The sequence below is a fragment of the Scyliorhinus torazame genome, chromosome 18 (genome assembly GCF_047496885.1).
Source record: "Scyliorhinus torazame isolate Kashiwa2021f chromosome 18, sScyTor2.1, whole genome shotgun sequence".
Classification (NCBI taxonomy): Eukaryota; Metazoa; Chordata; class Chondrichthyes; order Carcharhiniformes; family Scyliorhinidae; genus Scyliorhinus; species Scyliorhinus torazame.
The window spans coordinates 46,088,717-46,116,220 of record NC_092724.1 but is presented as its reverse complement, the minus strand read 5'-3'; the positions used below and the strand labels follow the sequence as shown (position 1 = coordinate 46,116,220).

General features: G+C 49.1%; 1 protein-coding gene across 1 annotated transcript in view; it reads right to left on the bottom strand.

Moving 5' to 3' along the window:
- mydgf (myeloid-derived growth factor) overlaps positions 1-27,504 on the bottom strand; it is a 100,531-nt gene that overhangs the window by 48,054 nt on the left and 24,973 nt on the right. Inside the window, exons 2-4 of the mRNA XM_072482720.1 lie at positions 20,443-20,493; positions 6,035-6,096; positions 4,243-4,324 (exon numbers count right to left, since the gene is read on the bottom strand). Coding sequence (XP_072338821.1) covers positions 4,243-4,324; positions 6,035-6,096; positions 20,443-20,493 — 195 coding nt within the window. The remainder of the gene's footprint in view (positions 1-4,242; positions 4,325-6,034; positions 6,097-20,442; positions 20,494-27,504) is intronic.

Here is a 27,504-nt window from a genome sequence, read left to right as displayed (position 1 = left end):
TATAGCCATTTCGGATCATGCCCCACTCTGGGTAGACTTGGAGATAGGGGAGGAAACAGGAGGGCGCCCACCCTGGAGAATGGACATGGGACTAATGGCGGATGAGGGGGTGTGCCTAAGGGTGAGGGGATGTATTGAAAAGTACTTGGAACTCAATGACAATGGGGAGGTTCAGGTGGGAGTGGTCTGGGAGGCGTTGAAGGCGGTGGTTAGGGGGGAGCTGATATCAATAAGGGCACATAAAGGGAAGCAGGAGAGTAAGGAACGGGAGCGGTTGCTGCAAGAACTTTTGAGGGTGGACAGACAATATGCGGAAGCACCGGAGGAGGGACTGTACAGGGAAAGGCAAAGGCTGCATGTGGAATTTGACTTGCTGACTACAGGCACTGCAGAGGCACAATGGAGGAAGGCGCAGGGTGTACAGTATGAATATGGGGAGAAGGCGAGCAGATTGCTGGCACACCAATTGAGGAAAAGGGGAGCAGCGAGGGAAATAGGGGGAGTGAGGGATGAGGAAGGAGAGATGGAGCGGGGGGCGGAGAGAGTGAATGAAGTGTTCAAGACATTTTATAAAAAATTGTATGAAGCTCAACCCCCGGATGGGAGGGAGAGAATGATGGATTTTTTGGATCGGCTGGAAATTCCCAAGGTGGAAGAGCAGGAAAGGGTGGGACTGGGAGCACAGATTACGGTAGAAGAAGTGGTGAAAGGAATTAGGAACATGCAGACGGGAAAGGCCCCGGGACCGGACGGATTCCCAGTTGAATTTTACAGAAAGTATTTGGACTTGCTCGCCCCGGTACTGACGAGGACCTTTAACGAGGCAAAGGAAAGGGGACAACTGCCCCCGACTATGTCTGAAGCAACGATATCGCTTCTCTTAAAGAAGGAAAAGGATCCGCTACAATGCGGATCCTACAGACCAATTTCCCTCCTAAATGTGGATGCCAAGGTCCTGGCCAAGGTAATGGCAATGAGAATAGAGGAATGTGTCCCGGGGGTGGTTCACGAGGACCAAACTGGGTTTGTGAAGGGGAGACAGCTGAACACGAATATACGGAGGCTGTTAGGGGTAATGATGATGGCCCCACCAGAGGGTGAAACGGAGATAGTAGTGGCGATGGATGCCGAGAAAGCATTTGATAGAGTGGAATGGGATTATCTGTGGGAGGTGTTCAGGAGATTTGGTTTTGGAGAGGGGTATGTTAGATGGGTGCAGCTGTTGTATAGGGCCCCAGTGGCGAGTGTGGTCACGAATGGACGGGGATCGGCATATTTTCGGCTCCATAGAGGGACAAGGCAGGGATGTCCTCTGTCCCCATTACTGTTTGCACTGGCGATTGAGCCCCTGGCGATAGCGCTGAGAGGTTCCAAGAGATGGAGGGGAATACTTAGGGGAGGAGAAGAACACCGGGTATCTTTATATGCGGATGATCTGCTACTATATGTGGCGGATCCGGCGGAGGGGATGCCAGAAATAATGCGGATACTTGGGGAGTTTGGGGATTTTTCAGGGTATAAATTGAACATGGGGAAGAGTGAGCTGTTTGTGGTGCATCCAGGGGAGCAGAGTAGAGAAATAGAAGACCTACCGTTGAGGAAGGTAACAAGAGACTTTCGTTACCTGGGGATCCAGATAGCTAAGAATTGGGGCACATTGCACAGGCTAAATTTAACGCGGTTGGTGGAACAGATGGAGGAAGATTTCAAGAGATGGGATATGGTAGCACTGTCAATGGCAGGGAGGGTGCAGGCGGTTAAGATGGTGGTCCTCCCGAGATTCCTCTTTGTGTTTCAGTGCCTCCCGGTGGTGATCACGAAGGCTTTTTTTAAAAGGATAGAAAAGAGCATCATGGGTTTTGTTTGGGCCGGGAAGACTCCAAGAGTGAGGAAGGGATTCTTACAGCGTAGTAGGGATAGGGGGGGGCTGGCATTACCGAGCCTAAGTGAGTATTATTGGGCCGCTAATATTTCAATGGTGAGTAAGTGGATGGGAGAGGAGGAGGGAGCGGCGTGGAAGAGATTAGAGAGGGCGTCCTGTAGGGGGACCAGCCTGCAGGCTATGGTGACAGCCCCATTGCCGTTCTCACCGAGGAACTACACCACGAGCCCGGTGGTGGTAGCTACACTGAAGATTTGGGGACAGTGGAGACGACATAGGGGAAAGACCGGAGCATTGGGGGGGTCCCCGATAAGAAACAACCATAGGTTTGCCCCGGGGGGAATGGATGGGGGATATGGAATGTGGCAAAGAGCAGGAATAACGCAACTGAAAGATCTATTTGTGGACGGGAAGTTCGCAAGTCTGGGAGCGCTGACCGAGAAATATGGGTTGCCCCAAGGGAATGCATTCAGGTACATGCAATTGAGGGCTTTTGCGAGGCAACAGGTGAGGGAATTCCCGCAGCTCCCGACACAAGAGGTGCAGGACAGAGTCATCTCAAAGAAATGGGTGGGGGATGGTAAGGTGTCGGATATATATAGGGAAATGAGGGACGAAGGGGAGACTATGGTGGACGAACTAAAAAGGAAATGGGAAGAAGAGCTAGGGGAGGAGATCGAGGAGGGGCTGTGGGCAGATGCCCTAAACAGGGTAAACTCGTCGTCCTCGTGCGCCAGGCTAAGCCTGATTCAGTTTAAGGTATTACACAGGGCACATATGACTGGAACACGGCTCAGTAAATTTTTTGGGGTGGAGGATAGGTGTGCGAGGTGCTCGAGAAGCCCAGCGAATCATACCCATATGTTTTGGTCATGCCCGGCACTACAGGGGTTTTGGGTGGGGGTGACAAAGGCGCTTTCAAAAGTAGTAGGAGTCCGGGTCGAACCAAGCTGGGGGTTGGCTATATTTGGGGTTGCACAAGAGCCGGGAGTGCAGGAGGCGAGAGAGGCCGATATTTTGGCCTTTGCGTCCCTAGTAGCCCGGCGCAGGATATTGCTAATGTGGAAAGAAGCCAAGCCCCCGGGGGTGGAGACCTGGATAAATGATATGGCGGGGTTCATAAAGCTAGAGCGGATTAAGTTCGTCCTAAGGGGGTCGGCTCAAGGGTTCACCAGGCGGTGGCAACCGTTCGTCGAATATCTTGCGGAAAGATAGATGGGGGAAAAAAGAAGGCAGCAGCAGCAGCCCAGGACTTGGGGGGGGGGGGGGGGTATAGCCTGTGACAAGGCAGTTGCCAATTAGGGCTAGTTTTCATTTTTGTTATTTAATATTTATTTATTTGTTGTTTTTTGTTTATATAAAAAAAAGGTCATTATTATCTGTATTGTTATAATGTTGTGTAAAGGATGCACAATGTACTGTGTTGGTTGACCAAAAATTTTCAATAAAATATTTATTAAAAAAAATACAAGAATCAAGGTTAAATAAATAAAAAGTAACAGTTTATAAGTATGTTTTAGTTTTCTGTCCCTACTACATATCAAAATGGTTATCAAAGTAGCAAATGCATTTCATGTGACCATGACATATGTAAATTATCCCTCCTTGTCCTTTTTGACACAGTTGACCACACAATTTTTCTCTAACATCTCTCCACTGTTGTCCAGCTGGGCAGTACCGTGCCATCTGGTTCCATTCTTATCCATCTAATCTTATCTAGAGTGTCACTCGAAATGGCTTCTCTTCCTGCTCCCACACCATTACCTCAAGTGTCTCCCGAGGATCTATTCCTTGGCCCCTCTTCTCTTTTTCATCTCCACACTGCCTCAGCAACACTACCTGAAATCGCAGCATCAGTTTGCACGCGTGCTGGTGACTCGCAGTTAAACATTGGGAAGCTGTTATTATTGGTCTCCACTACAAACCCGATTCCCTTGCTACCAACTCCATCCCTCTCCCTGGCAACTCTCAAACTAGACAAGATTGTTCGGAAAGAAAGAAAAATGAACAGCCAACCCCTCCCCCCTGCCACCGAAGAGTCTATTGTACTGCGCTGGACAGAAGCCTAACTGCCATGCAGCAATCTAAGCCTGTAGGAAGCTTTAATTGATTTAGAGTGGGATTTCCGCATCTATGTATATACATAGATTTGGCTTATTTGGGAGAAATTTCCACTCTAAAGAGTGGCCAGCTGCTTTTGTCCCAGTACCACAAGAGAATAATAGCCACTGCTGGGCATTAGTCAGCGTCTGAACAAGGATTTAGAGCCTGAAATAACAGCTGATATTACCATTTTACAAAAGGAAACAACAATAACAAAAAAAACAAAAAACAAACAAAACAAATTTAATTACACTTACAAAACCATTTGCAAATGCAATTTTAGCATTTGTAACTTCAGCTTTGAACTGGGTAAAGAACAGGTAGGATTTTCCCTGAGGTCTGCAAAGGAAAACAAAAGTCAAAATTATCCATAGTCACCACCAAGTTATTTTCAAAAGTACCAAACTTGAGGAATTCTTGTTCCCAATTGTTTTTTTTTTTATACAGTTTTTTCCCTTTAAAATTAGATCTTCCCTTAGATTCCATCCTACCCATTTCCAATAAAGGAATAGACATTATTCCTAACGCACAAAAAAAGCAGACATCAGGGGCGACATTCTCCGACCCCCCGCCGGGTCGGAGAATCGCCGGGGGCTGGCGTGAATCCCGCCCCCGCCGGTTGCCGAAGTCTCCGGCACCAGATATTCGGCGGGGGCGGGAATCGCGCCGGTTGGCGGGCCCCCCCTCTCAATTCTCCGGCCCGGATGGGCCGAAGTCCCGCCAATAAATTGCCTGTCCCGCCGGCGTAAGTTAAATCACCTACCTTACCGGCGGGACAAGGCGGCGTGGACGGGCTCCGGGGTCCTGGAGGGGGGCCGCGGGGCGATCTGGCCCCGGGGGGTGCCCCCACGGTGGCCTGGCCCGCGATCGGGGCCCACCGATCCGCGGGCGGGCCTGTGCCGTGGGGGCACTCTTTCCCTTCCGCCTCCGCCACGGTCTCCACCATGGCGGAGGCGGAAGAGACTCCCTCCACTGCGCATGCGTGGGAAACTGTCAGCGGCCGCTGACGCTCCCGCGCATGCGCCGCCCCGCGATGTCATTTCCGCGCCAGCTGGCGGAGCAACAAAGGCCGTTTCCGCCAGCTGGCGGGGCGGAAATTCCTCCGGCGTCGGCCTAGCCCCTCAATGTTGGTGCTCGGCCCCCAAAGATGCGGAGCATTCCGCACTTTTGGGGCGGCGCGATGCCCGTCTGATTGGCGCCATCTTGGGCGCCAGTCGGCGGACATCGCGCCGTTTCGGGAGAGTTTCACCCCTGAGCTCCAAGACCAATGCCTGTCGGCAATCAGCTCAGGAGATACAAACATACAGCCTAGTTCTCCACGTGATCATTAAAATTGCAGCAAAGTAGGTGGCTGAAGAAGGTGACTGTGTGAAATGACCATTTGGACTGTGGAAAACGGTCATCAGTATTATTAGGATTTTGTCTTTCCAAATGTTGATCATCTCTTGAGCATTTTGAACTGAGAGAAACACTGGCAGGCATCGGTCTTCCACTAATGGTAGGAGCAGGTGCGATTTGAGAGGACTTGGATTTTTATTTAGAACGCACAAATAAAGATATTCTTTCTGGATCTATTTCAGTAATTCAATATTAATAAATCTGCAAAATGTGTAGACATTATCTATGTTCTGAAACATTGTGGAATTGCTGAACCTTTGTGCAGATTAGGGAAACGCATACTAAAAATATTCCGTACAAGGTCAATATTTCTGCTCAGTTAATTCAGAAATAAATGCATACGCCAGATGCTGCATTTGTTTGTTATCAAAATAAGTCCATAAAAATATTTACCCCCATAGTTATCTTACCGAAATGCAAACTGAAAACAGGAAAACATAAACTTTATTTTCCCTCCTGGAAAAAATTAGTCCTATGGAAGTTCTGATTTATATTGTTAACCTGATGCTACAGAAAGTAGCAATAACTGATACTCTGTATTATTTCTAAGCTTGCTCAAGGAGCTTCAGTTATTAAATTAATTCCAAATAGGCTTAACTGCATCTACTTCATGTAACAGTTCAAAGCATTCATAAATTCTTATTCACTTACCGCCAGACAGAGCAAGAGAATAGCTTGTTGTCCTCACTGATGCCTACACTCATATGCCATCGCTGCAGGGAGAAAGCAATTATGTTTTATCAAACAAAAACGTTTATAAAAGAAAACCTTCATTATTGCTGTGCTATAGTCAGTTAATTTACAACAATCACAGCAGCTACAAGCCTTGAAAATAAAACTGCAGCCTTTCAAAGAAGGTTCCTAAAAAGCATACTGAAACAAATTTTTGTGGGGGAGATGTTAAATAAGACAAAAAAAACACAAACTGGCACTGGAATATTCATTGAAATTATATGTAAAGGGATGAATGATAGGCAAATATTAACAGGTTTAATCCTCACAATCTTAAGATTCAAAATTAAATATTAAAAGCATCTATAGTTTCTTCAAGCAAGTGAGAAAAGTAAGCAAGGACACCAGCTCTTCACTGAATGATGATAAATACACAGTGTGCACTTGGGAAGTTGATGCAGTGAAGGAATTTGGTGCAGTGAGGGAGGAGATGCTGTTCTCTTAAGTGGCTACCTTACAAAGAGACTTCATAAGAGAGCAGCGGGCGAGGAGGCTTCATAAAAGCTAACTCAATCCATGGTTCCAGAGGTGACTGGCCAGGTTCTGAGAAAATCAAGTGTGATGTTACAGGAAAACAGGTATTTGATTGGTTGATTTGATTTATTGTCACATGAACCGAAGTAGTGAAAAGTATTTTTCTGCGGCCAAGGGAACGTATACAGTAAGTACATAGTAGACCAAAAAAGAATAATCGACAGAGTACATTGACTCTTAAGGATAAGAGTGGTCCGAGGATGAATGTGCTAAATTGGGGGAAGGCTAATTATAACAATATTAGGCGGGAACTGAAGAACATAGATTGGGGGCGGTTGTTTGAGGGCAAATCAACATCTGACATGTGGGAGGCTTTCAAGTGTCAGTTGAAAGGAATACAGGACAGGCATGTTCCTGTGAGGAAGAAAGATAAATACGGCAATTTTCGGGAACCTTGGATGACGAGTGATATTGTAGGCCTCGTCAAAAAGAAAAAGGAGGCATTTGTCAGGGCTAAAAGGCTGGGAACAGACGAAGCCTGTGTGGCATATAAGGAAAGTAGGAAGGAACTTAAGCAAGGAGTCAGGAGGGCTAGAAGGGGTCATGAAAAGTCATTGGCAAATAGGGTTAAGGAAAATCCCAAGGCTTTTTACACTTACATAAAAAGCAAGAGGGTAGCCAGGGAAAGGGTTGGCCCACTGAAGGATAGGCAAGGGAATCTATGTGTGGAGCCAGAGGAAATGGGCGAGGTACTAAATGAATACTTTGCATCAGTATTCACCAAAGAGAAGGAATTGGTAGATGTTGAGTCTGGAGAAGGGGGTGTAGATAGCCTGGGTCACATTGTGATCCAAAAAGACGAGGTGTTGGGTGTCTTAAAAAATATTAAGGTAGATAAGTCCCCAGGGCCGGATGGGATCTACCCCAGAATACTGAAGGAGGCTGGAGAGGAAATTGCTGAGGCCTTGACAGAAATCTTTGGATCCTCGCTGTCTTCAGGGGATGTCCCGGAGGACTGGAGAATAGCCAATGTTGTTCCTCTGTTTAAGAAGGGTGGCAGGGATAATCCCGGGAACTACAGGCCGGTGAGCCTTACTTCAGTGGTAGGGAAATTACTGGAGAGAATTCTTCGAGACAGGATCTACTCCCATTTGGAAGCAAATGGACGTATTAGTGAGAGGCAGCACGGTTTTGTGAAGGGGAGGTCGTGTCTCACTAACTTGATAGAGTTTTTCGAGGAGGTCACTAAGATGATTGATGCAGGTAGGGCAGTAGATGTTGTCTATATGGACTTCAGTAAGGCCTTTGACAAGGTCCCTCATGGTAGACTAGTACAAAAGGTGAAGTCACACGGGATCAGGGGTGAACTGGCAAGGTGGATACAGAACTGGCTAGGCCATAGAAGGCAGAGGGTAGCAATGGAGGGATGCTTTTCTAATTGGAGGGCTGTGACCAGTGGTGTTCCACAGGGATCAGTGCTGGGACCTTTGCTCTTTGTAGTATATATAAATGATTTGGAGGAAAATGTAACTGGTCTGATTAGTAAGTTTGCAGACGACACAAAGGTTGGTGGAATTGCGGATAGCGATGAGGACTGTCTGAGGATACAGCAGGATTTAGATTGTCTGGAGACTTGGGCGGAGAGATGGCAGATGGAGTTTAACCTGGACAAATGTGAGGTAATGCATTTTGGAAGGGCTAATGCAGGTAGGGAATATACAGTGAATGGTAGAACCCTCAAGAGTATTGAAAGTCAAAGAGATCTAGGAGTACAGGTCCACAGATCACTGAAAGGGGCTACACAGGTGGAGAAGGTAGTCAAGAAGGCATACGGCATGCTTGCCTTCATTGGCCGGGGCATTGAGTATAAGAATTGGCAAGTCATGTTGCAGCTGTATAGAACCTTAGTTAGGCCACACTTGGAGTATAGTGTTCAATTCTGGTCGCCACACTACCAGAGGGATGTGGAGGCTTTAGAGAGGGTGCAGAAGAGATTTACCAGAATGTTGCCTGGTATGGAGGGCATAAGCTATGAGGAGCGGTTGAATAAACTCGGTTTGTTCTCACTGGAACGAAGGAGGTTGAGGGGCGACCTGATAGAGGTATACAAAATTATGAGGGGCATAGACAGAGTGGATAGTCAGAGGCTTTTCCCCAGGGTAGAGGGGTCAATTACTAGGGGGCATAGGTTTAAGGTGAGAGGGGCAAAGTTTAGAGTAGATGTACGAGGCAAGTTTTTTACGCAGAGGGTAGTGGGTGCCTGGAACTCACTACCGGAGGAGGTAGTGGAGGCAGGGACGATAGGGACATTTAAGGGGCATCTTGACAAATATATGAATAGGATGGGAATAGAAGGATACGGACCCAGGAAGTGTAGAAGATTGTAGTTTAGTCGGGCAGTATGGTCGGCACGGGCTTGGAGGGCCGAAGGGCCTGTTCCTGTGCTGTACATTTCTTTGTTCTTTGTTCTTTGTACATCGACAAACCGTGATCAGTGCGGAACAAGGGCCAAACAAAGCAAATACATGAGCAAGAGCAGCATAGGACGTCGTGAATAGTGTTGTTGCAAGGAACAGATCAGTCCGAGGGAGAGTTGTTGAGGAGTCTAGTAGCTGTGGGGAAGAAGCTATTCCTATGTCTGGATGTGCGGGTCCTCCGACTTCTGTATCTTCTGCCTGATGGTAGGGTCTGGAAGAAGGCAAAGCCTGGGTGGGAGGGGTCTCTGATAATGCTGTCTGCCTTCCTGAGGCAGCAGGAGGTGTAGACAGAATCAATGTGTGGGTGGCAAGCTTGTGTGATGCATTGGGCTGAGTTCACCACACACTGCAGTTTCTTGCGATCTTGGGCTGAGCAGTTGCCACACCAAGCTGTGATGCAGCCGGACAGGATGCTCTCTATGGCACATCTGTATAAGTTTGTGAGAGTCGATGCAAGTATTGGCAAATATTTTTCTCATTTGGCTTTCAAAACTCAGTTAACTTTACTAATTACAAGATTTTAATAGTAGTAGAAGGTTTACAAATAGTGGTCAAACTTATTTTTGACTGTTGAATATTTCCTATTTACTTTAACTGGGGAATTCCAATCAGGGCGAGTAGAAGACATATTGAAATAATAAGAATATAAGCAGATACAGGGCTGGAGACATTAATCAATAAAAACAATTATTTAATTAATTCAATGCTACAGAAATGGCAGGTCATGTGATGTGTGGCAGCTTCAGAATGTGGGAACTCAGTAACACTTGCGAGATCCAAGTTAAACATGTTTGCAGTGAGTATCTGCGGCTGCAGAAACTTCTGCTCATTCAAGTTGAGCTGCAGACTCTGTGATGCATCAGGGACGGGAAAAGTTATCGGAACACTTTGTCCCAGGAGGTGGTAACACCCCTTAGAATAGGATTGTCTGATTGGATCCATGGTGAGAGGCGAGGTGGGGGGCAGGTAAGAGGATCATGAGGATAGATGTAGAGAAGCCTCTGCAACTGTCCGTCAGGTTCAAAGTTCTTGCAGCCTAAAGCAGGTTCGCAGGCTGGATGAGAGAACGGATCATGGTACAGTAGCACAGGAAGCCATTTAAGCAGTGGGATAGTTAATAGGACTGTAATGGTAGTAAGGACAGTGTAGTCACGTGAATAGACACAGTTTTCTGCAACCAAGAGAACAGTCCAGAAGACTGTTGCCTACCTAGTGCAAGGGCTCTGGACAGCTCTTAAAAATTAATTTGTGGGATGTGTGCACCGATGGCTAGGCCAGCATTTATTGTCCATCCCTAATTATGCTCGAGAAGGTGGTAGTCAGCTGCCATTTTGAACCGCTGCAGTCCATGTGGTGTAGGTAGACCCACTGTGCTGTTCGGGATGGAGTTCCAGGATTTTGACACACTGAAGTGAAGGAACGGCGATATATTTCCAAGTCAGGATGATGAGTGACTTGAGGGGAACTTCCATGTGGTGATGTTCACATGTACCTACTACCCCATCCTTCCACACGATAGCGGTCATGGATTTGGAAGGTGCTGTTGAGAAGCTTTGGTAAGATCCTGAAGTACACACTGCTGCTACTGTGCATCTGTGGTTGAGGGAGTGCGTGTTTATGGATGGGATGCCAATCAAGTGGGTTGTTTTGTCCGGTTCATGTGAGAGTACCTTTAAGACATGGATGTTTAAGCAATGTACCTTTAAGAAAACAGTGCTGGAGACTTCCGGTTGCGGCTATGCGGAGCTAAGTCGCACATTCGGCAGCTCCCGCAAAAAACTGACTTTTGGGCTCTTTTCAGGGCCCCCAACGGCACTTTTTCGACGTTTCCCGCAGTGGGAAGGGGAGTACAATAGTTCCACGACAGTATATGGCTTTTACCAGGAGCGGGGCGACTACAAAAGTGGTGGTGGACCCGAAGAAGGTGCGAGGGAAGAAGAACAAAATGGCGGCGGGCGGAGACCAGGCAGAGTGGATGCAGTGGGCGCAGGAGCAACAGGAGGTTATCCAGACCTGCTTCAGGGAGATTAAAGCAGACCTGCTTGAGCCGATGAAGGCTTCTATCGATAAGCTGCTGGAGACACAGACGGCCCAGGGGGTGACGATCCACGAGGCCCGGCAAAAGATCTCCAACAACGAGGACGAGATCTTAGGCCTGGCAGTAAAAGTGGAGGCGCACGAGGCGCTCCACAAGAAATGGCAGGAGTGGTTCGAGGAGATGGAGAATCGGTCGAGGCGGAAGAATTTGCGGATTCTGGGCCTCCCGGAGGGGCTGGAGGGGCCGGACGTGGGGGCCTATGTGGTCACCATGTTGAACTCGCTGATGGGAGCGGGGTCCTTTCAGGGACCCCTGGAGCTGGAAGGAGCACATAGAGTGCTGGCGAGGAGGCCCAAAGCTAACGAGCCTCCGCGGGCGGTGCTGGTGCGGTTTCATCGGTTCGCTGATCGGGAGTGCGTGCTCAGGTGGGCCAAGAAGGAGAGGAGCAGCAGGTGGGAGAACGCAGAGGTTCGAATATACCAGGACTGGAGTGAGGAGGTGGCGAAGAGGAGAGCCGGGTACAATCAAGCGAAGGCGGTGCTGCACAGGAAGGGGGTGAAGTTTGGCATGTTGCAACCAGCGTGACTGTGGGTCACCTACAAGGACCGACACCATTATTTTGAGTCTCCGGAGGAGGCGTGGACCTTTGTTCAGGCCGAGAAGTTGGACACAGATTGAGGGTCGGAATGGGCGTTTGGGGATTGCGGTTGATATGTTACTTTCTGAGGGGGGGTCCTTTGCTTTTGTTTTTCTCATTCCTTTCCGGTTCGGTGAGGGTGGTTAGGGAGGGTTGGGCACAGTTTGGGTTGGGTTGGGTTAGTCGGGGGGGCTCTTGGATGGGGGTAAGCAAATGGAACAGGGGTGGATGGCCGGCAGTGAGATGGAGCCCCACGGAGGAGGGGGAGGTCAGAGTCGGGGGTGAGGGGACTGGGCCTGTAAAAGGAGCTGCGTCAGAGGTGGCGGGGCCGGGTAGGTGGAAAGTGCGGGTTTTCCCCCGCGCTGAAGACTGGAGGGGGCGGGGAAGCGAGGGCTGTTTCCCGTGCTTGGGATGGAAGGGGGAGGGGGAGAGCCTGCGGATGAGGAATGGAGGAGGAGGGTGTGCCACACAATGGGAAGAGACTAAGGGGAGGCGGGAGTGGCCGGGGTCAGCAGGAGTCAGCTGACTTGCGGAAGTGCAATGGGGGGCGGGGAGGAGAATAAAGCAGCTAGGATGGGTCCTAGCCGGGGGGGGCGGGGGGGGGGGGGGGGGGGGGGGGGTGTCGAGTTGCTGCTGCTAGGTCAAGGGGGAGCTGGAGCGAGTTGGGGGGGGGGGTCGAGACAGGGGTCTGCCGCCGTGGGCAACGGGCTGGGCGTGGGGTGCAGGCGCGTGGCTGGCCGAGGAGGGGTTATGGCTAGTCGGCGGGGGAGCGGGGGCGGGTAGCCCCCTGATCTGGCTGATAACCTGGAATGTAAGGGGACTGAACGGGCCGGTCAAGCGGGCCCACGTGTTCGCGCACCTGAAGGCGGATGTGGTTATGCTCCAGGAGACACACCTGAAGGTGGCAGACTAGGTAAGATTGAGGAAAGGGTGGGTAGGTCAGGTGTTTCATTCGGGGCTGGATGCCAAAAACCGAGGGGTGGCGATGTTGGTGGGAAAGAAGGTGTCATTCGAGGTGTCAAGCATTGTGGCAGACAATGGCAGTAGGTATGTAATGATAAGTGGTAAGCTGCAGGGAGAGAGGGTGGTACTGGTCAATGTGTATGCCCCGAACTGGGACGATGCAGGTTTTACGCGGCGCATGTTGGGTTGGATCCCAGACTTGGAAGTGGGGGGCCTGATAATGGGGGGAGACTTTAACACGTTGTTGAATCCGGCACTGGATCGCTCCAGGTCTAGGAAGCGGCAGCGGCTAAAGTGCTGAGGGGGTTTATGGACCAGATGGGAGGGGTGGACCCTTGGAGATTTGCAAGGCCGGGGGCTAGGGAATTTTCATTCTTCTCACATGTCCATAAGGCTTATTCCTGGATCGACTTTTTTATTTTGAGCAGGGCGCTGATAGCGAGAGTAAAGGATACGGAGTACTCGGCGATAGTCATTTCGGATCACGCCCCGCATTGCGTGGACTTCGAGCTGGGGGAGGAGAGGGACCAGCACCCGTTGTGGCGCTTGGAGGTGGGGAATTGGCGGACGAGGTGGTGAGTGAGCGGGTCCGAGGAAGCATCGAGAGATACCTGGAGGTCAACGATAACGGGGAGGTCCGAGTGGGGATGGTATGGGAGGCGCTGAAGGCGGTGGTTAGGGGAGAGCTGATCTCCATTAGGGCCCAGAAGGAAAGGAGGGAGCAGAGGGAGAGGGAGAGGCTGGTGGGGGAGATGGTGAGGGTAGACAGGAGGTATGCAGAGGTGTCCGAGGAAGGACTGTTGAGGAAGAGGCGCAGCCTCCAGGCCGAATTCGACCTGGTGACCACCAGGAAGGCGGAGGTGCAGTGGAGGAAGGCCCAGGGGGCGATTTACGAGTATGGGGAAAAGGCAAGCCGGATGCTGGCGCAACAGCTTTGGAAGCGGGACGCAGCTAGGGAGATCGGGGGAGTTAAGGACAGGGGAGGGGGTGTGGTGCGGAGTGGGGTTGGCATCAATGAGGAACTGTATCGGTCCGAGCCCCCACTGGAGGAGGGAGGGATGGGCCGCTTTCTGGACCAACTGAGGATTCCGAAGGTGGAGGAGGAACTGGTGGCGAGATTGGGGGCCCTGATTGGGCTGGAGGAGCTGACCAAAGGGATAGGGAGCATGCAGGCGGGGAAGGCACCGGGGCCGGACAGTTTCCCGGTCAAATTCTATAAAAAATATATGGGCCTGCTGGGCCCGTTGCTAGTTAGGACCTTCAATGAGGCAGGGGGGGGGGGGGCTGCTGGGCCCGTTGCTAGTTAGGACCTTCAATGAGGCGGGGGGGGGGGTGGGGGGGGGCTTGCCCCCGACGATGTCCCAGGCACTGATCTCCTTGATACTGAAGCGGGACAAGGATCCCCTGCAGTGTGGGTCTTACAGGCCGATTTCGCTGCTAAACGTAGATGCCAAGGTGCTGGCGAAGGTCTTAGCCACGAGGATTGAGGATTGTGTGCCCCAGGTCATCCACGAAGACCAGACAGAGTTCGTGAAGGGGAGGCAGTTGAACGCGAATGTGCGGAGGCTTCTGAACATTATCATGATGCCGGCGAGGGAGGGGGAGGCGGAGATAGTGGTGGCGATGGATGCTGAGAAAGCCTTCGATAGGGTAGAGTGGGGGTACCTGTGGGAGGTGCTGAAGAGGTTTGGGTTTGGGGAGGGGTTTGTCAGATGGGTTAGGCAGTTTTATGAGGTCCCAATGGCAAGTGTGGCCACGAACAGGAGGAGGTCTGAGTACTTTCGGTTGCACCGATGGACAAGGCAGGGGTGTCCCCTGTCCCCCCTGCTCTTCGCACTGGCGATTGAACCCCTGGCTATGGCGCTGAGGGAGTCAAGGAACTGGAGGAGGTTGGTGCGGGTGGGGAGGAGCATAGGGTGTCGCTCTATGCGGACGACTTGCTGCTATATGTGGCGGACCCGGTGAGGGGAATGCCAGAGGTAATGAGGATCCTCAGGGAATTCGGGGATTTCTCGTGGTCTAAGCTCAACATGGGGAAGAGCGAGCTGTTCGTGGTTCACCCAGGGGACCAGGAGAGGGGGATTGGCGAGCTCCCATTAAAAAGGGCGGAGAGGAGCTTCAGGTATTTGGGGGTCCAGGTGGCCAGGAGCTGGGGGACCCTGCATAGGCTTCATTTCACAAGGCTGGTGGAGCAAATGGAGGAGGAGTTCAAGAGGTGTGACGCGTTGCCGCGGTCCTTGGCGGGTAGGGTGCAGTCAGTCAAAATGTCGGTGCTCCCAAGGTTTTTGTTGCTGTTCCAGTGCCTCCCTGTGTTTATCCCGAAGGCCCTTTTTAGGCAGGTCAACAGGAGTATAATGAGGTTTGTGTGGGCGCGAGGGACTCAGAGGGTGAGAAGGGTGTTCCTGGAGTGGAGTAGGGATAGGTGGGGGACTGGCGCTGCCCAGCCTCTGTGGGTACTACTGGGCCGCCAATGCGACGATGGTGCGCAAGTGGGTGATGGAGGGAAAGGGGACTGCATGGAAGAGGCTGGAGACAGCATCTTGCGTGGGTACGAGTCTGGGGGCGCTGGCAACGGCGCAGCTGCCGTTCCCTCCAAGGAGGTACACCACGAGCCCGGTGGCGGCGGCTGCCCTCAAAATCTGGGGGCAGTGGAGGCGGCACAGGGGAGACGTTGGGGCCTCGGTGTGGACCCCAATACGGAGGAACCACCGGTTCGTCCCAGGGAGAACAGATGGAGGGTTTTCGGGGTGGCACAGGGCAGGGATACGAAGGTTGGGGGACCTGTTTGTGGACGGGAAGTTCGCGAGCCTGGGTGAGCTGGAGGAGAAGTACGGGCTCCCCCCCCAGGGAACACCTTCAGGTACTTACAGGTAAGGGCATTTGCCAGGCGGCAGGTGGTGGAATTCCCGCGGCTGCTGCCACACACAGTACAGGACAGGGTGCTCTCGGGGGGGTTGGTGGGAGTGGGGAAGATCTCGGAAACTTACCAGGTGATGCAGGAGGAGGAGGAGGCGGCCTCGGTGGTGGAGCTGAAAGGTAAGTGGGAGGAGGAGATCGAGGAAGGGACGTGGGCAGATGCCCTAGGGAGGGTGAACTCTTCCTCATCGTGCGCGAGGCTCAGACTCATACAGTTTAAGGTGCTGCACAGGGCACACATGACCGGGACAAGGATGAGCCGGTCCTTTGGGGGAGAGGACAGGTGTGTTAGGTGCTTGGGGAGCCCAGCGAATCACGGCCATATGTTCTGGGCATGCCCAGCGCTGGAGGAATTTTGGAGGGGTGTAGCGAGGACGGTGCCGAGGGTGGTAGGTTCCAGGGTCAAGCCGGGCTGGGGGCTCGCAATATTTGGGGTGGCAGAGGAGCCAGGAGTGCAGGAGGCGAAAGAGGCCGGTATTCTGGCCTTTGCGTCCCTGGTAGCCCGCCAGAGGATTCTTCTGCAGTGGAAGGATGCGAGGCCCCCAAGCGTGGAATCCTGGATCAACGATATGGCGGGGTTTATTAAGTTGGAGAGGGTGAAATTCGCCTTGAGAGGGTCGGTACAAGGGTTCTTTAGGCGGTGGCAGAAGTTCTTAGACTTCCTGGCAGAACGGTAGACATTGGCCAATGGCAGCAGCAACTCGGGAGGGTGGGGGGGGGGGGGGGGGGGGGGGGGGGGGGGAGTTTACTTTATTTTTGTTTTTGTTATATACACTGGGGGGGTCTGAGGTGGTGACTGTTTTGTACTTAACCCTGTTGGGTTCCTTTTTCATTTTGTTATTGATATTTTATGAAAACCTTAATAAAAATTATTTTTAAAAAAAAGAAAACAGTGATGTCAGAGAGTGGGTGGAGCGGAGGTCAGGTCAGCCATTTTGCAGTTTAGTTTTGCAGGTTTTGTTTGAAAAGCAGCTCGTGTGTGTCTGTGTTTTGCAGTGAGCTGGATCTCTGCCATGAAAGACTATCTCTGGAGCATTTGGGTGATTTAAAGTAAAGCCTTTAACCTGATGTGATTTTGTTTAAAGGTGTTAAGTCTCTTGGAAGTTTGAAGGAACATTTTAAGGAATTATTTACTGTTGCAATATTTTCTGAGTTATCTTTGAAGTAAGGGGTGTTAAGAGATCCAATGTTTATTTAAGATGTTAAGTTGAGTTCATGGAATAAACAGTGTTTTGTGTTTAAAAACCCACGTGTCCATAATTGTAATCCCACACCTAGGGAAAAAGCCGTGTGCTAGGAAAAGCAACAAATCCATTAAAGGGAGAGGTTGGTTGAACTCCATGATACATTTTGGGGTTCTGAAAACGCCTCGCCCGTAACACCGGAATGGTGTTGAGCTTGAGCGTTGTTGGAACTGTCTCACCCAGGCAAGTGGAGAGTATTCCATCTCATACATGACTTACGCCTTGTAGATAGTGGACAGCCTTTGGGGAGTCAGGAGGTGTTAAGTGACACAGGATTCCTAGCCTCTGGCCTGCTCTGGAGGCTAAGTGGATAATTCAGTTCAGTTTCTGGTCAATGGCAACTCCCAGGATTGAGATACTGGGGGATTCAGCCTTGATGATCATGGGGTGATGGCCAGATTTGCTCTTGTTAGAGATGGTCATTGCCTACCACTTGTGTGGCGCAAATGCTGTTTGCCACTTGTCAGCACAAGCCTGGAGAATGTCAGGACATTAGCCTGGACATGGAATGCTTCAGTATCAGAGTCGTCATGTATGGTGCTGAACATGCCATCACCAGCAAATAGCCCCACTTCTGACTTTATGATGGAAGAAAGGTTATTGATGAAGCAAGTGGAGATGGTTGGGCCGAGGACACACTCACACTCCCGAGGAGCTCTTACAACGATGTTCCAGTACGGAGATGCCTGACCTCCAACAACTACAACCATCTTCCTTTGTGCTCGGTATGACACCAACCTCCTCCGATTCCCATTGACTCCAGTTTTGCTCAGGCTCCTTGATGCAGCCCTTACCAAATGCTGCCTTACATAGAACATATAGTGTAGCCACGTAAAATGGCTGCTTCCCGATTAAATTGGTCAAATCCCGATCCAAAATGGCGAACGGCAGAGGCTGATGGGAAAATCAGCCAACAGGTCTCAAACGGACGGCTGCAGGTAAAACAGTGTATTCGCCTCTGGAGGAAGCCAGGCAGATCAAATCATGCAGCCATTAACATCACAACAATCCAGCCATCTGCTTAGTAAACAGCCATCCCCGGGAACAATTGCTATACATTAACATTTGTAAAGCTACTCCAGACCTCTCGGCACCAAGAAAGGCTAACACAAAGAAAGGTGGGCAACCACCCCCCGATCAAGGAATGACCCATTATTGGAGCATATTGAACCGAGTGATTGGGACCAAGTCCAATCACTTGGAACCAGGGTCAAGGTCCGCCCCGAGAGGCGGGAAGCCCCTAGGAACTATAAAAATAGGGGCCAAGTTCAGATCGACCCTTCTCTTCCTGCTCGCAACCTTCGCAAGAACCTTCGACAAAGAAACAGTAAGTTTGACTCCAGCGATCGCTACCCGATAGACACTCCTAACCATCGACCTTTATCAGCCTTTGAATCCCACGGGCTCAGGACCAATTCGGAAAAAACATTTGTTTCCCTGACCTGGTGGGCCATTCCTAAAGTTAAGTATTAGCCTGTTAGTTGTAGGTATTAGTCTAGAAGTAGCATTATTGTATAAGTATTAATTGCTGCATATAATAAATGACCGTTGATTTAATTCTAAGCGGTGTGCTGCATTATTAATCATAACTTGAACTTGAACCACGTGGCGGTATCAGAAAGATACCTGGCGACTCGTGAGCAAAGGTGACAGAATTAGAGCTAATAAAACTAAGGCTAATAAGAGCAACAATAGTGCAGAAGGTCATCATTCGGCCCATTGAGTCTGCACCGACCCACTTAAGCCAAATGGCTTGCATACTAAGCCACTAGCCACTTAAGCCTTGATGTTAAGGGCAGTCACTCTCACCTCACCTCTGGTGTTCAGCTCTTTTGTCCATGTTTGGACCCTAGACTGTAATGAGATGAAGAGCTGAATGACCCTGGCAGAACCCAAACTGAGCGTCAGTGAGCAGGTTATTGCTGTGCAGGTTGCAATCACTGAATCCCCCACTATTAACATCCTGGTGGCTTACCATTGATCAGAATCTGAACTGGACTAGCCATATACAATTCTGAAGAATAGCCCACCTCCTGACTCCCCAAAGCCTGTCCACCATCTACAAGGCAGAAGAATGTGACAGCATAGTCTCCGCTTAGTTGATGAGTGCAGCTTGAAAAGCACTCAAGAAGCTTGACACTATCCAGGACAAATCAGCTACTTGAATGGCACCCCATCAACAAACATTAATTCCCTCCACCACCAATGCACAGTGGCAGCAGCATATTCCATCTAGAAGTGCGCTGCAGGAACTCACCAAAGCTCCTTAGGCAGCACCTTCCAAACCCACAACCATCTAGAAGGGCACATAGGAATACCACACCTTTAAGTACCCCTTTCAGCCAATCACTTGGAAATATATAGTCATTCCTTCACTGTCACTGGGTCAAAATTGTGAAATTCCCTCCCTAGCACGGTAGGTATACTTACATCACATGGACTGCAGCAGTTTCAGAACACAGCTCACTAACACCTTCACAAGGCAATTAAGAATGGACAATAAATGCTGGCCTAGTCAGTGATGCCCACAACTCATGAATGGATTTAAAAAAGGATCAAGTTGAATAGAAGATCAGTGCAAGGGGACAAATAGCTTACGCCTGCCCTATGTTCCTAATTTGGTCATGGATAATGTGCTTGCTTTCAGGTTTCAGGGGAAAATAAATGGGAAAAAAGATGAATTAGTGGAAAAAAAGATAATGTTTCAAATTCACAAGCAATATCTGTAAGGGAATAGATAAACCTACATTATGATGAAAGAGTAGTATGCAATCCCCAAAGCACCAGTAAAATCTCACTTCTCTACGGTACAGTACTTTTGAAGTAGAAACATTGAAGAGAGTGTTTGTATAAGTAAAACAATTGTTATCACTGCTTTATACAGAACAAATAGTGAAATTGTGAAGGATAAAGGATTCAAAGAATGAGCAAAGTCCACTAAAATAGTAACCTAATAGCAATCTTTAAATCAGGAAATTCTGCCTAACGCACAAATAAATGGGACAAACGCTGCCAGATTTATAGCGAAGTGTATAAATTGCTGTTTATGGTAGTTTTAGGTATAACTGCTCTCAGATTTGCGATTTTGTTCCTCAAAAACAGAATATATTGTTGAGCAATGTGGGGAATTTGCACTTTATTGCAGTAACTGGAAACTCTTGAGGCAAATCTTCCCATTTCATAAGCATCACTTGAAGGAGAGAAAGGGATTAGACATCTGTACTACATTTTGGATGTTGTACATAACCTTTACATCATACTGACAACATTGAGTAGCATAGTTGTGGCCAATTCAGCATACCACCGCGAGCAGGTGGTCATGCAAGACTGCAATCCTGCTTTCCAATTATAAGAATGATGTAATTGGTGCTTAAATGTTTAACGAGCTGTGTTCACATTTATTGAGATCCACTTTTCTACATAACACAGTACTTTAGGTTATCTGCTTGCACTGCTCAATGGTATTGTATGACTGTACCGTCTTTAAATATTTTGAGTGGCTCCACTCCAAACATATGCATTAATAAATTTAACCACACATTTAAGCATAATATCAGTTTCACTTATTCACTACTAACCTCATTGGTTCCTCCTTGAGATGCATAGGTGAATGTGCACACGTGTTCACCCTAAATGGAAACAAAAATCAATTATGGATAAGGTAATTTAACCTAAAATTATACTTATTGCTTGCAATGCACAATTTTAGCTCAAATTACAATTTTTTTTTTAGTAAATTAGAAAAATCATTCAGGATATCAAAACTAGATTGCAAATCAGTGAGAACAGTGATTAAAAACCTCCACCTACCCACTGTGCAAATTTAAAAGGGCAAAGGGCAGCTAAAACTATGTACAGTAAATCAAAGATTATTACTTCACTTTTATTGCTTCCAGTTTTTAATCCATTAAGCAACAAATGTAATAAATAAGCTCTCCAGCCCAAATTCAAAGCAAATTCTCATGTTATGTGTGGGACTCCAGATGGGGTTTGACCTGTTGACCACGGAGAAGGCGGAGGCACAGTGGAGGAAGGCGCAGGGGGCGACCTACGAGTACGGGGAAAAGGCTAGTCGGATGCTGGCACACCAGCTCCGTAAGAGGACGGCAGCAAGGGAAATAGGGGGAAATCAAAGATGGAAGGGGAGCCACGGTTCAGAGTGTAACGAAAATAAACAAGGTATTCAAGGCCTTCTATGAAGAGCTGTACAGATCCCAGCCCCCAGTGGGGGAAGAGGGGATGAGACGATTCCTAGACCAACTGAGGTTCCCGAGGGTGGAGGAGCAAGAGGTGGCTGGTTTGGGGGCACCAATCGGGTTGGAGGAGCTGAGCAAGGGTTTGGGGAGTACGCAGGCGGGGAAGGCCCCGGGGCCGGACAGGTTCCCGGTGGAGTTCTACAGAAAGTATGTAGACCTGTTGGCCCCACTACTAGTGAGGACCTTTAACGAGTCAAGAGAGGAAGGGACCCTGCCCCCGACAATGTCGGAAGTGACAATTTCCTTGATTCTAAAGCGGGACAAGGACCCACTGCAATGTGGATCGTACAGGTCGATTTCGCTCCTCAATGTGGATGCTAAGTTATTGGCAAAAGTGCTGGCCACGAGGATTGAGGACTGTGTCCCGGGGGTGATCCATGAGGACCAGACGGGATTCGTAAAGGGCAGGCAATTAAACAATAATGTGCGGTGGCTCTTAAACGTGATAATGATGCCATCGGAGGAGGGAGAGGCGGAGATAGTGGCAGCTATGGACGTGGAAAAGGTCTTTGACCGAGTAGAGTGGGAGTACCTCTGGGAGGTGCTGCGTAGGTTTGGGTTCGGGGGAGGGTTTATCAGCGGGGTTAAGCTCCTTTACAGAGCCCCGGTGGCGAGTGTAGTGACGAACCGGCGGAGGTCGGAGTACTTTCGGCTGTACCGAGGAACGAGGCAGGGGTGCCCCCTGTCCCCCCCTGTTTGCATTGGCGATCGAACCCTTGGCCATGTCATTGAGGGAGTCTAATAAATGGAGGGGGGTGGTCCGAGGGGGAGAAGAGCATCGGGTGTCGCTATACGCGGATGACCTGTTGCTGTACGTGGCGGACCCAATGGAGGGGATGGTGAAGGTCATGCAGACTCTAAGGGAGTTTGGGGAGTTTTCAGGCTATAAGCTCAATGTAGGGAAGAGTGAGCTCTTTGTATTACAGGCAGGGGACCAAGAAAGAGGGATAGGGGACCTACCGCTGAGGAGGGCGGCGGGGAGTTTTCGGTATCTGGGGATCCGGATAGCCAGGAGTTGGGGGGCCCTACATAAACTGAATCGGACGAGGTTGGTGGACCAAATGGAGGAGGACTTCAAAAGATGGGACATGTTACCGCTCTCGCTGGCGGGTAGAGTGCAGTCGGTCAAAATGGTGGTCCTTCCGAGGTTTCTGTTTGTGTTTCAGTGCCTTCCTATCGTGATCACCAAGGGCTTTTTTAAGAGAGTAGGTAGAAGTATTATGGGGTTTGTGTGGGCGAATAAGACCCTGAGGGTAAGGAGGGGGTTCCTGGAACACAGTAGGGACCGAGGAGGGTTGGCGCTGCCAAACCTAGGGAGCTACTACTGGGCAGCAAATGTGGCGATGATCCGCAAGTGGGTTATGGAGGGCGAGGGGGCGGCATGGAAGAGGATGGAGATGGCGTCCTGTAAAGGGACGAGCTTGGGGGCGTTGGTGACGGCACGGCTGCCGTTCTCGCCGTCAAAGTATACCACGAGCCCGGTGGTGGCGGCAACGTTAAGGATCTGGGGCCAGTGGAGACAGCACAGGGGTGCAGAGGGAGCCTCGGTGTGGTCCCCGATCAGGGGTAACCACCGGTTTGTCCCGGGGAAGATGGACAGGGGTGGGGTTCCAGGGCTGGCATCGGGCGGGGATTAGAAGGTTGGGGGACCTATTCATTGACGGGACATTTGCGAGCCTACGGGCACTGGAGAAGTTTGAGTTACCCCCGGGAAATGCTTTTAGATATATGCAGGTGAGGGCTTTTGCAAGGCGACAGGTCAGGGAATTCCCGTTGCTCCCGGCACAAGAAATTCAAGACAGGGTGATCTCGGGTGTATGGGTCGGGGAGGGCAAAGTGTCGGCAATACACCAAGAGATGAAAGAAGAGGGGGTAGTGCTGGTAGAAGAGTTGAAGGGTAAATGGGAGGAGGAGCTGGGGGAGGAGATCGAGGAAGGTCTGTGGGCTGATGCCCTGGGTAGGGCTAATTCCTCCTCCTCGTGTGCCAGGCTCAGCCTGATACAATTTAAGGTGGTTCACAATTTAAAGTGGTTCACAGAGCGCACGTGACAGGAGCGAGGTTGAGTAGGTTCTTTGGGGTAGAGGACAGATGTGAAAGGTGCTCAGGGAGCCCGGCGAACCATGTCCATATGTTTTGGCCATGCCCGGCACTGGAGGGGTTCTGGAGAGGAGTGGCGGGAGCAATATCTCAGGTGGTGAAAATCCGGGTCAAGCCAAGCTGGGGGCTAGCAATATTTGGAGTAGTGGACGAGCCGGGAGTGCAGGAGGTGAAAGAGGCCGGCATTCTGGCCTTTGCGTCCCTAGTAGCCCGGCGAAGGATCTTGCTAATGTGAAAGGAGGCGAAGCCCCCTAGCGTGGAGGCCTGGATAAACGACATGGCTGGGTTCATAAAGCTGGAGAGGATTAAGTTTGCCTTGAGAGGGTCTGCGCAGGGGTTCTACAGGCGGTGGCAACCGTTCCTAGACTATCTCGCGGAGCGTTAGAAGGTCGGTCAGCAGCAGCAACCCTGGGGGGGGGACGTCTTGGGAAGGGGGGGGTGGTGAGAGAATGGGGGATTGCTTGGGGGGATGGATGAGCAGGAGATAGCATGAAGGGTGGGGGAAGCTGGCACGTGCGGGAGAGAGCCAGTGTATAAAGCTATGTAAATATACCATTTTGCCATGTATATATCTTGTTCAGTGTGATTTTGTGTTATTTTGTTACGGGGGGGGGGGGGAGGGGGTTATTGTTTGTAAGTGGAAAAAAATTTTGTTAAAAAAACTTTAATAAATATATATATTTTTTTTTTTAAATTTCACAGCACGAAAGAAATAATCTTAATTTGATGTACTCTCACTTAAATTTTTCTTCCCTCAGAAGTCATTTCTAATGCCAAAAATAACTGTTCAAACTAACTTCACAGAATGATAATTTATTCAGAGTTGTCTTATGCTTGAAGGCCTTAACTTTCATAAGTCTGGGTTGAACTTTGAAAAATTTGCCCAGAGCCATGACTCTTGCTAAATTTGACTGTGCGGGCTCAGTATGTCCACTGTGATTAAGAGACCAAATTTTGACTTTTTTTTTTAAGGAAAATGCCCATGTTCATCTGAGTGTGTGGCAGCATATGTTTGCATGAGAGAACAAAGAGAAAGGTAATGGCTTCTACATCTGTTTTATGCTCCATGGAAACTGCTATATGCTAGGAGAGAGTGGGTAGGAAAAAAGGGATGAAACCGACTTTGTTACTCCCTATGCATTTTTCCAAAGCAAGTGAATTCGGAAATCAACTGATCACATACATGTTTAATGACATTTGGTAGAGGTAACTGCCAATTCCTTAGGTCCATGAGACAGAAATCCAAATTACTAACACTTACCAAGTAAAGATAGAGGGAAAAGTCATTCCTCAGTGTAATGTTTTTGCAAATTGAACTTTGAAAGCAATCAAAGCCCAAGGATCGCAAAAAAAAAAAAAGAGGCATCAAAAGCAACTGGGGAAGACGGGCAGGAGGAAGGAAACAGGTGGAGGATGAGTGGCTTTTAACCTGGGCTTTAACCTAATTTAGGTAATGTTGGATGAGGAAAGAAAGCAAATGGCAATTGGTAATCAAGACGGGGTAAAGGTGATGGGAATGATATCAGAGAAAGGGAAAAAAGGTATAGAGAGGGGTTGAACATTTAACCTAAAGGGTAAGGAGAAGGTCGTGGCATGGTGAAAGGGCGGGGGTGATTTGAAAGGAGCAGGATGTTGATAAGCAGCATGATTGATTGGGAGAAAATGAAAAAGTGACAACCATGGACCACATTTTCCCCAAAGTCCTACTCAACCCAAATGCAGCCGACAGCCACTGGTAGCTCCTTCTCCAGAATACATTGTTAAGCCAAGAACATTGCTCACATTTTTGGAGTTCTGCTCCGAACACAATGTTAAGTCAAGAAAAAATATCAGTTTGTACTGCAAACATTATTTTTCCCCAGTTCCCTGAACTAGAAGTTAGATAAGGATACACCAATAACAGAACACAATAGTGCAAGCATCTGGATTTATTGCCAGCGACTTAAAATATGGTGGAACTGTTGTAACTAGACAGTATAGTCTTTTTTAATATAAATTTAGAGTACCCAATTCTTTTTTTCCAATTAAGGGGCAATTTAACATGGCCAATCCACCGACTCTGCATATCTTTGGGTTGTGAGGGTGAGACCCACGCAGACAGGGGGAGAATTTCCAAACTCCCCATGGACAGTGACTCGGGGCTGGGATCAAACCCCGGGTCCTCGGTGCCGCGAGTCAGCAGTGCTAGTAACTAGACAGTATAGTCAATCTGACAGAGAGAATATTGTTGTTCCCACTTTCATCTTTCCTAGATATTCTCACACTCATATTCCAGGACATATTGGATAGAAATCATGTGAGAATTGTAATGATTTTACCTTCCCCATTACCCCAAACCTAAAAGCACTTATGTATTTATAAGGAGCATTTTGTATCTTCAGGCCAACCCAAATCTAAAATAATTTAATTGACATGAAGTAAAGTTCAATCATTTTGATGTAATCAAATGCAACAGCCAATTTACACACTGCAGAATTTCATAAACAGCAGCAAGGAAAATGACAAATTAATCTGTTTCGGCAGCATTAGTTGAGGCATAAAAGGTGAACCGGACACCAAGGGAGCGTCTCTTCAAATACTTCCGTCTTGCTGAATGGGTATATGGGGCCTTGGTTTAAATCTCTCATCTAGACGTGCCTCCCAATCACGTAGCACTCCTTTGATAGTGCACCGACATGCCAGTCTACATTACGAGGAGAAATTTTACTTACCTGATCTACAGGGACTAGGATCACTCAGAAAATCTTAAGAACCCACAACTGTCCCAAATGCTGTGGAGTTAAAACACTAGTGTGTCAGAAAGGTCTATTTGGTGGGAAGCTGGTGAGGTCAAATCATGGGAGGTTTTGCAGGCTAGCCATCTGGATTAGAGTGGTATTTGTCAAAGCGCCTAACCTTCTGAATCCAACAAACTCTTGCCTTGATGAAGCTATCACCACACGGAAAACCAGACCAATGACATTCAAAGTCAACAAATGACATGCACCTCGGCCTCATTATCGTACTTTAAGTTTTAACCCGCGTCCCTGGTTTCATAGAATTTACAGTGCAGAAGGAGACCATTCGGCCCATCGAGTCTGCATCGGCTCTTGGAAAGAGCACCCTTCCCAAGGTCAACACCTCCACCCCATCCCCATAACCCAGTAACCCCACCCAACACCAAGGGCAATTTTCAACACGAAGGGCAATTTATCATGGCCAATCCACCTAACCTGCACATCTTTGGACTGTGGGAGGAAACCGGGGCACCCGGAGGAAACCCACGCACACACGGGGAGGATGTGCAGACTCCGCAGTGACCCAAGCCGGAATCGAACCTGGGACCCTGGAGCTGTGAAGCAATTGTGCTATCCACAATGCTACCGTGCTGCCCAATTTGATCACCCACTCATGACTCAGTTAAGTTGGAAATGGTCAGGTTGAAGATGGGTCTGGATCAGGAAATACATTTTTCAGACTTTAACACTGTCACTTGACCCAAACATGTTTATTCTGTTCCGCATATTCAAGTCATGTAGCAATTTGAACACAATCGTCTTACTGAATGGTACTACAGAGCCAAGCACATTTACTGCCATCCCAATAAGAGATGAGCTGCCTTGTACAGAACGTACATCAACCTGTAGTCTTTTTGTCCATGACTCCGTTACAGAATTAGGCCATTTTGGCCCATTGAGTCTGCTCTGTCATACATTCGTGGCTGATCTCATGCTGGCCTTAACTCCACCGTCCTGCCCGTTTTCCATAACCCTTCACCACATTACCAATTAAAAATCTGTCTAACTCCTCTTTCAATTTACACACTCTCCTGGCATCCAACGCACTCTGGGTAGCGAATTCCAGATTCACAATCCTTTGTGAGAACTAGTTGAAATTAAATTAAATGAATGAAAATCGCTTATTGTCACAAGTAGGCTTCAATGAAATTACTGTGAAAAGCCCCTAGTCGCCACATTCCGGCACCTGTTTCTCCTCAACTCGGTTTTAAATTTGCTCCCTCTTACCCCAAGACTATGACCTCTTGTTCTAAAATTCCCCACAAGAGGAAGCGTCCGCTCTATGTCTACTTTATCCATATCTTTTATCATCTGGTCTACCTCAATTTGATTTCTCCTCATTCTTCTAAACGTTAGAGAGAATAGGCCTAAACCGTTTAATCTCTGTTCATACGACAAACCCCTCATCTCTGGAATCAAGCCATTGAACCTCCTTCTGAACTGCCTCCAATGCCACTACATCTTTCCTCAAATAGGGGACCAAAACTGTGCACAATAATCCAGGTGTGG